The sequence below is a fragment of the Alligator mississippiensis genome, chromosome 4, assembly GCF_030867095.1.
Source record: "Alligator mississippiensis isolate rAllMis1 chromosome 4, rAllMis1, whole genome shotgun sequence".
NCBI lineage: Eukaryota > Metazoa > Chordata > Crocodylia > Alligatoridae > Alligator > Alligator mississippiensis.
In genome coordinates, this window is record NC_081827.1 from 229,447,818 (window position 1) to 229,463,196 (window position 15,379).

Consider the following 15,379-nt stretch of genomic DNA (forward strand, 5'->3'; position numbering starts at 1 on the left):
TAACTGATAAAGTAACCCATTATCACTGGGCTTATCAGTTAAACAATCAATCATTTAATCTTTCACATCCCTAGTTTGAACAGACACTAGACTAGAATGGTTTAATCAAGGATGATCCTGTATTCAGCAGGGATTGAATTTCATAGTTTCATACTTGGTAAGGTCAGAAGGGACCTGAGCAGATCATCAAGTCCGACCCACTGCCATAGGAAGAGAGAGTACTGAGGTCAAACGACCACAGCAAGGTGTTCACCTAGACTCCTCTTAAAAACCCCTAGGGCAGGAGCCAGCACCACTTCTCTTGAAAGTTGGTTCCAGATCCTAGCCACCTTGACCGTGAAGTAGCGCCTCCTGATGTCTAGTCTAAATCTACCCTCTACCAGCTTGTGTCCATTATTTCTTGTCACTCCTCGGAGTGCTCAGGGGAACAGGGACTCCCCCAATGCCTGCTGGTCCCCTCTGACTAGTTTGTAAACAGCACTAGATCCCTCCTCAGCCTTCTCCGAGGAGGCTGAACAGGTTCAGGTCCCTTAGCCTCTTCTCGTAGGGCCTGCCCTGCTGCCCCCTGATCATGTGGGTGGCCCTCCTCTGGACCCTCTCCATGATATCCACATCCCTCCTGAAGTGTGGCTCCCAGAACAGGACGCAGTACTCCAACTGTGGCCTGACCACTGCTGCTTAGAGGGGAAAGATCACCTCCTTGGACCTGTTTGAGATGCATCTGTGGATGCATGACAAGGTGTGGTTGGCCTTCCTGACTGCGTTCCCACACTGTTGGCCCACGTTCATTTTGGCATCAATGACCCCAAGACCCTTTTCTGCCTCTGCACTGATGAGAAGAGAGTTCCCCAGCCTGTAGGTATGCTGCTGGTTCTTCCTCCCCAGGTGCAGCACCTTGCACTTGTCAGTGTTGAAACCCATCCTGTTCTCATCTGCCCACCCCTGTAACCTGTCTAGGTCCAATTGCAGCCTATTCCTCCCTTCTAGCGTGCCCACATCCCCCCACATCTTAGTGTCATCAGCAAATTTGAATAGGGTGCTCTTTACTCCCTCGTCCAAGTCACTGATGAAGATGTTGAACAGCGTGTCTGAGGACAGAGCCCTCGGGACCCCGCTGCCTAAATCCCTCCAGGTCAAATAAGACCCATCCACCACCACTCTCTGGGTGCGGCCCTCCAGCCAGTTAGCGACCCATTTGACTGTGTAGGTGTTGACACCACAGTCCCCTAGTTTTTTTAATGAGAATGGGGTGAGAGACAGTGTCGAAGGCCTTCCTGAAGTCCAGAAAGACTATGCCCACTACTACCCCTGTGTCTAAGGATTTTGTGACCTGGTCATAGAAGACCACCAGGATTGTCTCACAGGACCTGCCTCTAATGAACCCGTGTTGGTTGCCCCTAAGCATAACCTCCCCTGATGGCCCCTCGCAGACATGTGCCAGGATAACTCTCTCAAAAAGCTTAACCAGGATCGAGGTAAAACTAACTGGCCTATAGTTTCCTGGGCCCTCCTTCCTCCCTTTTTTGAAAATGGGAACCACATTGGCCCTTTTCCAGTCCTCTGGCACCACACCAGACCACCATGAGTGCTTGTAAAGCCGTGCCAGGGGTCCCGCAATGACCTCTGCTAATTCCCTCAGCACTCTGGGGTGGAGGTCGTCAGGACCAGCTGATTTAAATATGTCCAGTCCCTCCAGAAGTTCCCCGACTAGATCCTCACTGACCCTAGGTGTGGGTGCGCCTCCCCTGGGGCCTATGGGGGTCCCGGTGGGGGGGGGTGACCCGGTCTGCTCAGGAAAATGGAGGCAAAGAAATTGTTAAGTAAGTTAGCTTTGTTGTCTGGTATGATGACCAGATTTCCTAGCGTGTCTTGCAGAGGCCCCATGTTACCCAGTACCTTCTTTTTACCCCTTATGTAATTAAAAAAGGACTTCTTGTTGTCCTTGATCTGGATAGCTAGTCCCAGTTCCATCTCCACCTTGGCCTTCCTGACCGCCCCCCTGCAGCCCCGAGCAAATGAGGTATAGTCCTCCCTGGTGATGGCCCCTCCCTTCCATTGGGTATATGCCTTCCTTTTAGCCAGGAGATGTTCCCATATGCTTTCAGTGAGCCATGGGGGCTTTTGCGCTGTCTTGCCCCCTTTGATCCGTGCTGAGATTACCTCCCTTTGGGCTTGGGGGATCATCTCCTTAAGGAACAACCACTCTGCTTGGACACCAGACTCCCATCCCCTCCAGGACCTCAGTACTTCCCCAACTATTCTTCTTACCTCAGAAGACAAATTTATGTGGTCCCTTCCAGTCCTAATTTCTCATGAGGCTGTGCCACACATCTAACAATAAAAAAATTAGGAGTGACCCTCCATAACCCCCACTGAAAAGGAAAGCACACTACAGAAATGAGTATGAAGCACCCCTAAATATGGTAGGACATAAGTCTGCAGACAAAAAAATAAATAAAAATGATGCATCTGATCTATAGTTAAAACTGCAAAAGAGAACAAAAACGCTTTTTTTTTTTTAAATCACTTAATAAATAAAGAACAGCCTCCTAATCTGCTGCGACTGTGATCATGCTTTACTTTTTTCATATCTAAAAAAAAGAACAGATTTATCCACTTCAGATTATAATATAAACCAGTGGTTTTCAACCTTTTTTCATTTGCAAACCCCTAAAAAATTCTGAAAGGAAGTGCAGACCCCTTTTGACTTTGAATGGAGGTGTGCACACCTTTGAACTGTAAGTGTGTGTAACCACATACTTTTCATTGATCGCAGTCATCTTTCGCGGACCCCTCAGACAATCTGTAGATGCCCAGGGGTCCACGGAACCCAGGCTGAAAGTCACGGATATAAAAAGTTACTTTTGCAGGGGGAGCAGAGAAAAACAAAGCAAGAGAAAAGGGAAAATTTGAGAAAGCAATATTTATTGAAAAAAAGTTACATTTCTAAGACTTAGTCAACCACTTAATATGGTTCCACTTAGACCAAATAGCATTGTCATAATTTCAAATATTTTTTTTAAAATGCATGTGTCATACTAAGGCCTAAATATTTAAAAGTTTAAATTTTGATACAAAAACAACATGTATGGAACAAATAACTGCACTGGAACAAAACTGCAGTGGAAGTTTTAAAGAAACTAGAACTGGAAGTTATTGGCTAAGCACCTGGAATTAAAGTTCAGGAAAGTACTAAACCAGTTGCTGATGGCAAAGAGAGTATTATCTTTCTTTATTTCAGTTTATTCAGGAAATACTCTTGAAAGATTAGTTTACTCAAAGTTGCAAAACCAATTGAGAGCTGAAAAGTTGTTTTATGAGGTGCACGAGTTCTACTAGTTCCAAAATCTTAAAGGACAGAAGCAACAGTTTGATTTACAAACTACAAATAAATATTTTATTTACTTACAAAATAAATAAATTTTGAATTCAAAATATGTTTAAATACATGTTTATGTATCAAAAACATTTAAGGTCACTTAATACATTTATTAAAAACTTGAAACCTACCTGACCCATCAAGATAGGATGATACAAAGCATGGTTTTATTTATTTTCTTTAAAAATAAGATCAATCAAGAGCTAATAGTGAATGACTTTTCTTAATGCAAGTACACTGACAAAACCTATGAGAAGTAAGTATAGGTACAGCATAGCCTCCTGGCTACCTAGAACTGAACTGAGTGGAAGCTGTATGAACAACTGCAAATCAATCTTTTAATGGTTATCAACCAGTAAGACACAGGATCTCTCTAGGAAACAGTTCAGAAGTAAAATGAGAAACAGGGTGATTATGGATTTAAATAAGAAGCCTTTATAAGGTTTAAAACAAGGCTTTGTACTGATTTTAAATTCGGTTTAATACAAATTAGTTAAAACTAATCCACCATGCTTGACTCCAAGTACTGGTAAAACATGAAAAAGGGTACAGTTTTTAGAATTACTAAAAAGCTTCCAAATATTGGACCTCATAGAGTCTACAGACAGAACATTCTAGTGCATCTATTGCTGCGTGATGAAGTCATCAAGTTTCCAGGTTATACTGGCTTTACTCAGAACTAAGCTGGCATAAATAAAATTTAAATGCGTTACCTGCATGCTTGCTGCATCAGAAAATTCTAGATAGAAGGAAACAATAATGGAAAAGATCACCTTCAAAGGTGGCGGCAAGAAGCAAAGCATGATAATCTAGCTGTCCGTTTTTCACAAGCAAGGGGTTCTGGTATAGCTGCTTGGACACTACAGCCATGGTCAAGCAGAGGTACTTCAAAAGGTCATAGCGGGTACGCAGAATGAATGAGAAAAAAATTATTAGAGGTGCACTGATACATCAGTCCCATATCAGATCGGCATCAATATAAGGAAAAGAAGTGACAGTATCAGCAATCAGCTTTTTTTGGCTTATGTGGCCAATAAAAGTCCTGTGCATACGCTCAGCTACAGCGCAGCATGCAGGCAGTCAGGACCACAGTCTAGCAGCATGGAGAGGAGCCAGATCCAGCTGGTAAGTCTGTTCTGAGGGAACGGGAATGGGGGTGAGGGAGGAAGTAGGGCAGGGGCAGGCACTGCACAGCCAGAGTGAGGCATGGGACAGAGCCACATGCAATCTGTGCACAGGGCAAGGGCAGGCTGCCACTGTGGGCTGGGGCTGGGACAGTGCCAGGCTGTTCCCAGCAGGGGGGAGGATGGGGCCAGCGCTGCCCCAGCTCACAGCAGCAGCCTACCCTCACCCCACACAGATCTGGGGGCACATGGTCCCCATGCCCTCCTGAGGTGCACACAGCAGTGGAAGTCCATCCCCACAGACAAGCCACTCGCGGGTCTGTCCCACACCCTGCCCCAGCTGTGTAGCGCCTGCCCCTGTCTCAGCCTCAGCCCCACTTCCTCCCTCACTGTGGGGGCCTTGATCTGCCCCCCCCCTTTCCCTCACAACAGACTTACCAGCCCAAACTGTTGTGGCATAACTACGATATATTTAATGCATATATTAATAATGCATTTAATGTTAATTTGTGTATCCTGCCTTATATCGCATCAGTGGTAACATTAAAAACAAGAAAAAAATATAAAGGGGGGTACATGAGCTGAAACTTTGAGACAGAAGGGATAGACTTGTTAAAAAGGGTTGAACTACAAAACAACAACAAAAACCATCAAAAAAGTACCTTCTTCCTCCCAGAAGTAGATGTTACAAACTTTTTGAAAAAGTATAAACTTTTACTAACCTTGAGGTAGGTACAAAAGAAAAACAACAAAACAAAACAAAAAAACCTTTCCTTCTCCCAAAAAACTAAGTCAATGGTAATAATTCCATTACCACCCTCCAAAGCTGAAAGAGGGCAGAAGAATAAAAAAAAAGTGACCACGGTTATTGTTAGCTGAAGGAAGTGGTGGTATTGTGCCAGCAGAACTGCATAGCGTAAATGAGACCTCATCCAACTGCTACCTTTTGCCATCCCATATTAGCTCTACCATTGGGTCAGCTAACCAGTACTGGACATTTATCTTGGAAACCATTACAACTGAGCTCCAAGTCACAACATTTTCTACAAGATTAGGTTTCATATTTTCTCCTCCATCTCATTTGGCTCCCAAATATTCCACATAAAGCAAAAGTCATTATTTTTACTATGTAGCCTCATGTTCAGGGGGAAAAAAAAAAAAAGACAGAAGCTCCGTAAGACTGCTCTAAGAAAACAAAAAAGCACAAAGTTCAAACAAGAGTGAATAAGTTTCAGGGAATGTTTACATGAGGGAAACAAATATTAAAGAGATGAGAAAATGATCTTTTAGACTGAGATGGAAAAGAAAGTCACTTCAAAATACCTTAGATTTTAATATGTTGCAGGAAGAAACTAATCCACTCTAACTTCCAAGTAAAGTAATGTTAAAACAGTTGTTTTTTTACTGTAAGCAAACCAAGTTGAAGCCCCAAGGATCTTTTTAGCAGAACGAGCAGGGATAATGCTTAGAAGCTGAAGGGAATCATTAACCCAGCTAGCATGATCACACTGAAAGCTACTATACCAGGGGTAGGCAAAATCTGGCTCGCCAATTGATCCTATCTGACCTACCAGCTGCCACTGGGAGCCTGAGGAAAGAGGGCTGTGCCCACAGCTGGGGCAGGGCATTGGCCAGGCAGAGCACAGACTTCTCCACCCCTCCCCTCCCCACCCAGCTTCTTAGAGCAGGGGTGGGCAATTATTTCGGGTGGAGAGCCACTAATTAAGTTTTGGCAAGCCATCAAGGACCACATGACAGGCAGCCAGGGGCAGATAACTATTACTTCTCTAAATTTTTTAGGGGCTCCGTCGGCTGGATAGAATGGCCTGGCAGGCCACATTTTGCCCACCCCTGTCCTAGAGGCACTTGGCCAGCACACTCTTGGCACTGTGGCTGCCAGCAACCAGGCCTGCACAGGACAGGGCACAATGCAGCATGCCAAGTAGCTGTCCTGCCCATCCATGTCTGCTGTGATGAGCCACTCACGTCATGGCACCACAAGGAAGTGAGTCCATGCCAGCTGCAGGGAGGGGGCTCAACTGAGAGCAGCTGCCCCCGACCTTTCTGGTGCAGTGCAAGCAGCTCATCACAGCAGGCAGGACAGCTACTAGGAGTGCTGCATCATGCCCTGTCCTGTGCGGGCCCAGCTGCCAATGGCTGTGGTGCCAAGACTGTGCAGCACCAACAGGAAGCCAGGTAGGGGGACGGAGGAGTCTGCATGTTGTGTGGCCCAGCCCAGGTGCAGCACAGCAAAGCAAAGCAGCATAGGTGCAGCCTTCAGCCCTCAGGCTCCCAGTGGGCCGGATAGGATATATTGGTAACTCTCTGCAACACCACACCTCCTCCCTCATGGGTGGAGGAGGGGGAACTGCTCATCAAAAATCATTAAGTGACCCTCGAGCTCAAATCATTTTCCACTGCTGTACTATACCATTCAAAGATTATAGAAGTTACCCTTTGGCAGTTGCAACATAGGGTAACAGTGACTTTGCTTCAAACAGAGAAGCCATCATGTCATCACGCATATGTAAACTTGTCTTCTAAAACTCTTCCTTTTAAAAGTAAATTTGTATTTATAGCAAATATATGGGAATAAAAACTAAACTAGCTACATCTGTATCCATTAATTTGTCCTAAAGCACAGTTCTACCAGAACTGCTGTTAATGCAATTTGTAATGCCAAAATGCCCAATATGGACAACAGTTTTAAACAACTGGAAGATATGATATGTTGACTCCTCTCACAAAGTCTGTTGTACCATTTCCAAATATGACTAAAACATCAATACAAGGCTATGATAATCCTTTAATCTAATGTATAAATCATACTTATGGAATCACAGTTATATTGGAAAATTCTGTTAAATATGATTACAAGCCCTGTTATGAGCATTGCCAGAAAGCTGGTTAGGAATATTTTCCACTAGTGATGAACTTCAAAAAACAGTGCGTGGTTACTGCTGTTTAAGCATAAAGGACTCTGTGTCACTGTTAAGTGTTTAGCTCATCTTTAAAATGTTTACTCATTTTATCACAGATAAAGAGGTGATTAGGCAGCTTCTACCACTAACCACCGATTGCTTACAGGAAGCATATCACTAGAAACAATTAATGAGTAATACTCAGGATTAAGTAATACCAAAAGGGGGGAAAATAACATCCTTTTATGTTTGAACCACTCTACCCACTTGTTACAAAGAATGTTTGGATTATTTTCAGTTCTTCCAGAAAAAAAGCTCACAATTCTGCCCTAAAGTTTTAGCAGTATTTTAGATTGTTTACTATAGTGTCCTTTAGTATCTAGCAAAAGTGTTTGTATTTTCACCAAAGATGTGATAGGGAAAAGAGGAGAAAGAGCTGAGTGGCCTCTGTAGGAGGGTCTTTGATGATACTGGAGAAGAATTTCTAAACTATCATTCTGTTTGCCAAAATGACTTAAGATACTCCCCACAAACTGACTGACCTGTGAGAGCTACAAAGAGAACATAACTGAGACAGCACCTCTTTGTTAGGTATTCTTGCTTCTCAGTAACACTTAAGAAAAGTATAAAAGGTTTAGTTTTGTTTAAATTAAACAGAAGAAATTGAAGACTTTTTTTTTTTTTTTTTTTATAAAACCTTGATGACTGGAGAAATATCAAAATGAGATCATTTGTGTCAAAAAAATGAAGGCTAGAGTAATTGAGTGAAGTATTTTTAGAAGGAGCAATTCAAAACAAAATCATTAACACTACAACTGATTATCTGGATGATAGACTATAAAACAGGGTGGGCCTTTCAGTAAAAAGGTGAAAGAGAAGGCACCAAAATACATACGCTTGGACATCCAAGAAATTCTTTTTTCACTTTTTAAAAGCGAAGTGTCAAAAAAGGATTAAAAAACTAAACCAACCCCCCCCCAAAAAACAAACCTTTGTTCTTTTAGAAATATTTTGCAATTGATCTCCAAGTTAAATGAAAAACCGTATTTTGTAATGGAATTTTATTTTTTTAATAAATAATTCATACTAAGAGATGTGTACAAAGCAATTTTAAGGCCCCATGTTACTTCTTCCATGTTTTCTTTTGTTTTTTAGAAGTGCATAAAAGTGCCAGTAGTATACACACATTTAAGCATAAAGCACATGAAAGAACATGCTGGAAACTTTCAGGCAGGATAGTTGTTTAATTATTTATCTAACATCTTACTGTCTCGAGTTTGTTCTGATGGGTACATCCCTGATTTTCCTTTTATCTAGAAGCCACTAAGTTAACATTTACTTGAAAGCGTTGAGGTAGACAGAGGAAAAGGGTGTCCATCTCTAATAAACCTGGTAAATGGAATGGTATTTCTATTTCCTAGGTGGTTAACTGAATTTGGATTGAGATAGAAAAAGCCAAATAATCAAAAATGTTCCACATATACCCAATGTTTTAAAACGGTAACTTATATTTAGTAATGCAAATTAGATGCTCTGTCCCAGTGCTAACAAGGAGGAAGGAGAGGGTAAAGTTTTCACTTACATAAGGAGATTTAATACCAATAGTCTGTCCATGCATAACTTTAGCAAGTGGTTGTAGACAAAGCTATTAAATTAAAATGTAATCTGATGCAAGCTGAACACATGCAAATACAGGAAACAAAACAAATTGCAACGCTAGAATTAAGTACAGAAATCCCTTCATAGTGGCCAATATACTTGAATGAAAGAGCTTTAAGCAGAAATGCCTTTCAATCCAGATTGCTCAACTGCATTGGTGGAAGAAGTTGCATTTTCACTTCAGTTTAAAACAGAACAAAACACAAGGAACACCAAACACACTCATGACTGCACCATCATGCTAGATTTTTAACTACACACAACAACGTGAACTATAGCAATACCATAAATCTCTAGAAAATAATATGAGCAAAATATTCATAACATCTGGAAAACAGTGATATTATACAATTAATATGAACTGTATTCCATGATTTAACGAGTTAGTTTTCTGGTATTTCCATTTCCTTAGCTAGAATAGACAAGATTAATATTTAACACCAGTTCTCTTGCTGCCAATTGCAACAGTGGCCAGAAGTATGCTAGTGAAGACTATGGTGTGGTTTAAGTTGTGTCCGATTAGTAAGCAAGATAGGTATATGAGAACTGCTCTGTCTTTGAGGCAGTAGGATGATAGTAATGAAGTGAGGAAGGAAGGAAGAAATAAAGAGGACTTGATGAGCATAAAAGTCCTTTCAAAATGTCAACAAAAGAATCTCCTGAACTCAAGAACAAGCTGTTTTTAAAAAGACAATAGCTTTATTACTTAATGTTACAAGCCAAACTTTCACTTGAAGACAAAAAAGGCTTCAACCACTTCCCTGAAGGCTACTGCGTTTCATTTAGGAAGGAAAAAAACAAAAACAACAACTAGTATCATTTTTATCTGATATTAAAAGTGTCCTGCTGTCTTTAATGTGTTCTTTAAACAGACATGATACTTTTGGTTAATTTCTGGCAGTGATCACCATTTCACAGCACATTCAGCCCACACGGAACTGATCAATAACATTACAGACACAAGACTAGACTATCCATTTAATAACCACAAGGAAATGTACCATTCAGCAGAACCCTACACATTAGAGTTTCAATTTAAGAACACTTTGGTATAGAAAGCAAGCCATCTGCATATGGAAAATAAAATGAAAAACGTGACTAGATGAAGCCAACTGGAAGAACTGTAAAAGTACTAGGCAATTCCACTTTTACACACTACATTGAACAGAGGGTTAAGAAGTCAGCTACATAACAGGTTGGAAATTTAAGACTGATTTCAGATCAGTTATGCTATCCAGGATTAGTAGATGAATGTGGCCTTTTGTGGGAGTGCTGAGCTCCCAGTGAGTGAAATGGTATTAAGCAATTCTTCCAACCACTGGTTGCTATGAAAAAAGTATTTTGACAAGCCTACAGTTCTCAGACATTTTTCCCATACAATTAAGAGCAGCCATTTCAAAGTAGATTTTCAAATGTAAAGTTAAAAGAAGCACCATATACATTCGACCTCAGGAAGAGAAGCTTTGCAAAATATTCTATGGGGCAATTTAAAAGCCTGCCCTTGTGTACATTTGCATCTCTATCACTAGCTAATACTTTCAGAATAGTAACTATTTTTAAACACCACTAAAGAACACTGAAGCTCATTACTAACTATTCCAAAATAAGAGATCTGCAAGAAGTTACAGATATTGTCTCATCACGCATTTTCTTAAACTGTTTTAAATAAAAACATACAACTAACCTGCCATACAGTCAATCAACTTTGAAATCAATAGTTCGCAAAGAAAACGTATGGTTAACATAGCAACAACTGAAAAAAAAAAAATCACAGGCCACATACATTGGAAATGCTGGACGACAGAATCTCAAGGCTCACGAACAAAAAAAGGCGGCTATCACTATTTTCATCCCTAGCCACTCTGTCGCCTCAGTTACAAACTCAGACAGGATCAAGAGAGAGTGTCAGCTGAAGTTTGCAAGCTGGGCTCCACAATTATCAATTTAAATGGTAAAAAAATAAATAAAAGGGAGTTTTGCTCACCTGAAGAACAAGAGATAAGAAAAACAGCAAACGCCAACTTGGTAGCAGCTCCCATTTTCCAAATACACTTAGAACAGAGACGTTTCTAAGCAGCCAGGTTCCTGGGTCTTCCAAGTAGAAAATCCCCAACCCCCCCCCCTTTTCTTTTCCTTTTTTTTTTTTATGCACCAGTTATAAAGCAATCTAAAGCAACAGACGTGGAGAGGAGAGCGTTCGTAAAATAGTAAAACCGGATTTTTCTGAGAGAGTGACAGCCCCTCCAGCTCTGTCTGGAGAGATCCACAGTACAGGAGGGATGTGTATATTTGGAAACGTAATTCAAAATACACGTGTCATTTGGCTTCTGTACAAAGGGTGGCAAAATGCACTTCATAAAAGCACGTTAAGAATCCATTTAGAAAAAGTTCACGGGGGGAAACCGTTGGTTTTGCTGTTTTGTTTTATACAAGAGAAATAATCAACTGTCAAGAACACAGCTCCGCTCCTTTTTCCCCCGTCAAGCTCCGAAAAGCATCCTGGCGACGGCTGGGCTGCAACCAGTCAGCAGCTGTCTTCGGCTCTGCAGCGTGTAGTGCTCAGGCGAGGGGCCACCAGCGTCCGAGAAGAAACCCCCGCGAGCCCCCGAGGCCGGCCAGCAGCCCGCCCGCCCGCCCGGTCGAGCCGCGCTACGGCGCACACGTGGGCCGCATGGAAGTTGGCTTTGAATCGCGCCGAGGGGCCCGCCGGAGCCGCCCCGGGAGCGGGGGACAAGCCGAGCAAATCCCCCCGGCGTCCGCAGCTCCTCACTGCCTCCCTCCTGCCGTCACGTCGCCCCGCTCGCTCTCCGCTGCATGGCCGGCAGCACGATCCCCTCGGGCGCTGTGTCGGGCGCGGAGGCGGAGAAACCGGCCGGGCCGGGCCGGACCGGGCTGTGGCGAGGGCCCCGCTCCCCCGCCGGAGGAGGGGACCAGCTCCTCGCCGAGCGCCCCCGGCCGGCCCTAGCTCTGCCCGCGGCTCGCGCCCGGCTCCGGCGCCGCGCTCAACCGTCTGGGCTCCCGGGCGCGGCGGCGGTGCCCACCAACTTTATCCCCGACGCCGCGGGGCCGAGGGGCTGGCGAGGGGCAGGCGCCGGCTCTAGGGCCCCCCAGGCAGGTCGGAGCGATCCTCCGTGCCCTGCGGCGCCCCCGTGGTAATTTCATAGCTACCCATTCACTCGCGTGGTGCGGAGAACGGAGCCAAGATGGCGGCGCCCGGGCGATTGTTTTTGTTTCCTCGCCTCCTTTCCCCTCCCCCCGCCCCCAGCGCCACGGCCTGTCGGGCGGGGCGGGCCCCGGATTGACAGGCCCGGCGCCCAATCCGCGCCCGCCGCCCGCCGCCTTCCCGCGGGGGGAGGGGCGGGGCAGAGCCGCACCTGCGCGCATGCGCCTGCACCCGGCTGTGGGTGTGTGGGGCGCGCCTCGCCCTTCGCTCCGTCACGCGCCGCGGGGTGCCCTGCCCCTCCCCCGCTCTCTGCCTCGAGGGGGCGGGGAAGGGCTTGGTTTGCCCCTCGCACCCGCAGCTCTTCATCCTCTGTCGGGGTCCCGCCCCCTTCCAGAAATAGCTCCCTGGGAGCAGAGGGCTCTGCCCCGTGCCCCACCTTCCCAGCAGTCTGAAATAGGCTTGAACGTCGTGGCACAGCCCCCACCCCCCAGGTCACCTCGTGGAGGGGGAAGGCCCTCGGAAGACCGTGGGGTGCACCAAGCAGGAAAGACACCTGAGGGTCTGGTGAGCCCAACAAGGTGACGGTCTAGTTTGCTCTTGAAGATTTGTTGGTTGTTAGCCCCCTTCTGGTTTGGGCATATTTTGCGCTGGGTCGGTTTCCTCTGAAAGGGCGAGGACAGAAGCTCAGCAGAAGCAGCCTCATATCGCAGGACTCCAGGAGCTGGGACTTTTAAGAGGAAGGGGGCTGGGCATGGGGACTTGAAACGGGAGTTGCTAACATGGCATTACCTGCGGTGGTTGTCACCAAGCCTCTATCAGCACCCGGGTCTCTTCTACTAGGACATGTGTCTTGAAGAGCTGCTACTTTCCTTAGCTGCTATTTCACTTAAGCTCTTCTGTGATATGTTTTTTAAATCCACTTTTCTGGTTCCCCCTTCTCCGTTCTCAAGTGACACTTCTTTTCTCCCATTGCTCTTTCTTTGGGCTACAACACTAGGTTCTTCAGCAGTTATTTGTTTGTATTGGGATCGCCTTTGTAAACCCTAGTCACAAACTAGGACCCTATAACAGGGATGTTAAACTTCTGGCTTTGCAAGCCAGATGAGCAGCATGGGCCCGTGGACCCCCCTCTCCTGCATGACTGATCCAGCATCTGCAATGCTCACTCTAGGGCCCACGCTTCACATAGTGCCTGCTCCAGGACCTTCATTTCTTGTGGTGTCCACCCAAGCTGTGTAATACAGATCCCAGCAGGTGCTGCATACAGCGGAGTCCCAGATTCTGTGTGCGGGGCCAGTCCATAGGCCTCAATCTCAGGAGCCGGACCAGGGCCTAAATAATCCTGTGAACTTGATGTGGTCCACAGGATATACCTTTGACACCGTTGTAGATACTATACAAAACAAAAAGTGATCCCTGTTTCTAAGAGTGTATGGTGTTAATTAGAGGACTGGAGGTAACAGGTTGATAGAGACAAGGTAGGTAGACTGTGAGACAGTCGCATGTGCTCTCCTTATCTAGCTGATAACAACAAAGGACCTATGCAGCGGTCCTTTGTGATACCCTGAAGTGAGCTGTGCATAGTCTGCTACTGCTGGAGCATAGATTTGTTGAGAGCTTAGCAAATCTAGAGGGACTCCTAGCCTGGTGTCAACATCTCTAGTAGGTTATTCACCCTTGTTTTCCCAATACTATGGGTCAAAGGATTGTATGTGATGGTGATGCAGCAACTGTTGGTCTGTGGCAGGACCAACCTCCACAGGGTCCAGTACACAACCTCAGTCTCAATGTCCAAATACCATAATACCTGCCTCAGGGTAAAGAAGATGGCACCTCTCTTATAGATCGGAAAATGATGCAAGAAAGAAAAAGCTTTTTTTATGCTGGTCTTTTCTTTCTGGAATCACTAAGGGTTTGTGCAGGCCACACCTCATCCTGATGCCCTCTAATCAAACTGACGGGTTGACTGTAGATATCTGTCTTACAATCTGCACTGTCTTTTATTCTGGATCTGCCGGACAACCTCTGGACTAGATTTACCAATTTAGGTTTGAAGGAACATCTATCATATGGAGGGATATTTCATTTATAAATGGGGTCCTTCAGGTCAGGTTTGAGCAGCATTAACAAGCAGTGGAGCAGAAGTATGCTGCTATTAGCTGAGTAATATCTATTTGGTAGATAAACAGAAGTTTTCAGTTGCCAGAGCTCTAAGGTCGCCACTGGCACATCAGCATGAATATACATTATAATACCTCCTAGGGATTGGCACCATACTGTGCCTAACACTTTGTGAACACTTACTAAAAAGATATTCCTTGCCCAAAGACCTTGCATGGTGACGTTTTTGTCATGCAGAAATAAAAGTGGCTATGGATTGTGCAGTTCTGGAATATCAAGACATGTGGTAACATCTTCTATCTTGCCTTTTATTCAGGGACTTCAGACTGATTTACAAGCATTAATTAATTAAAGTCTTACAACACTCCTGTTTAATCTGTAGTTTTTATAGTCTTCTTAAGCACAGTATTCAAACACGACTTGTTCTTCTGGTTGTATTTCCACTTGGCTCAGCTTCTAAATGTTCATCATGTTGCCACTTGAGCTGAAAATTAAAGGCACAAAGCTATCACTGTCAACATCATTCTCTATTGAAGGTTTTCAGTTTTAGGTATTTATTGTACATTACATTTTCATTGAGATTATTCAGAGATATTTGTTCATACCAATGTTTTTGCTAATAAAACTTAACATTACAAATTTCAAATGAAAAAGACCACTATATCCCAGCATTACTGGTACTTTATATGTATGTATATGCACCATTCATATGTATCTTACATTATGTCCTTAGAAGACACTGTCCCTCCCCACGAAGATTACTGTTTTGGGGCCTGATTAATCATTGCCTGTTGGCATAAATCTTCCCCGTCAAGTTTGTGAATGCTACCAGCAACGTGTCCCGGCTTGTCACATTTGTCCTGGACCGTCAGGTTGTTTATCAGGACCAGAAGTATGTCCAGAGCAGACCTATGCCTTTTTTATTCCCCAGCTCTATGTGAGGCCAACAGAGGCCAAAGCAAATCAGGGACTCCATTCTGATGGTGCATTAACATCAGAGCCATTGCAGGGA

The 15,379-nt window shown here is 44.4% G+C and overlaps 1 protein-coding gene across 1 annotated transcript in view; it reads right to left on the reverse strand.

Annotated features, from left to right (window-relative positions):
• ACVR2A (activin A receptor type 2A) overlaps positions 1-12,289 on the reverse strand; it is an 83,392-nt gene extending 71,103 nt beyond the window's left edge. Inside the window, exon 1 of the mRNA XM_006277126.4 lies at positions 11,068-12,289. Within this exon, the coding sequence (XP_006277188.1) occupies positions 11,068-11,122 (55 nt within the window). The 5' untranslated portion in view covers positions 11,123-12,289. The remainder of the gene's footprint in view (positions 1-11,067) is intronic.
• Positions 12,290-15,379: the final 3,090 nt, after the last annotated feature.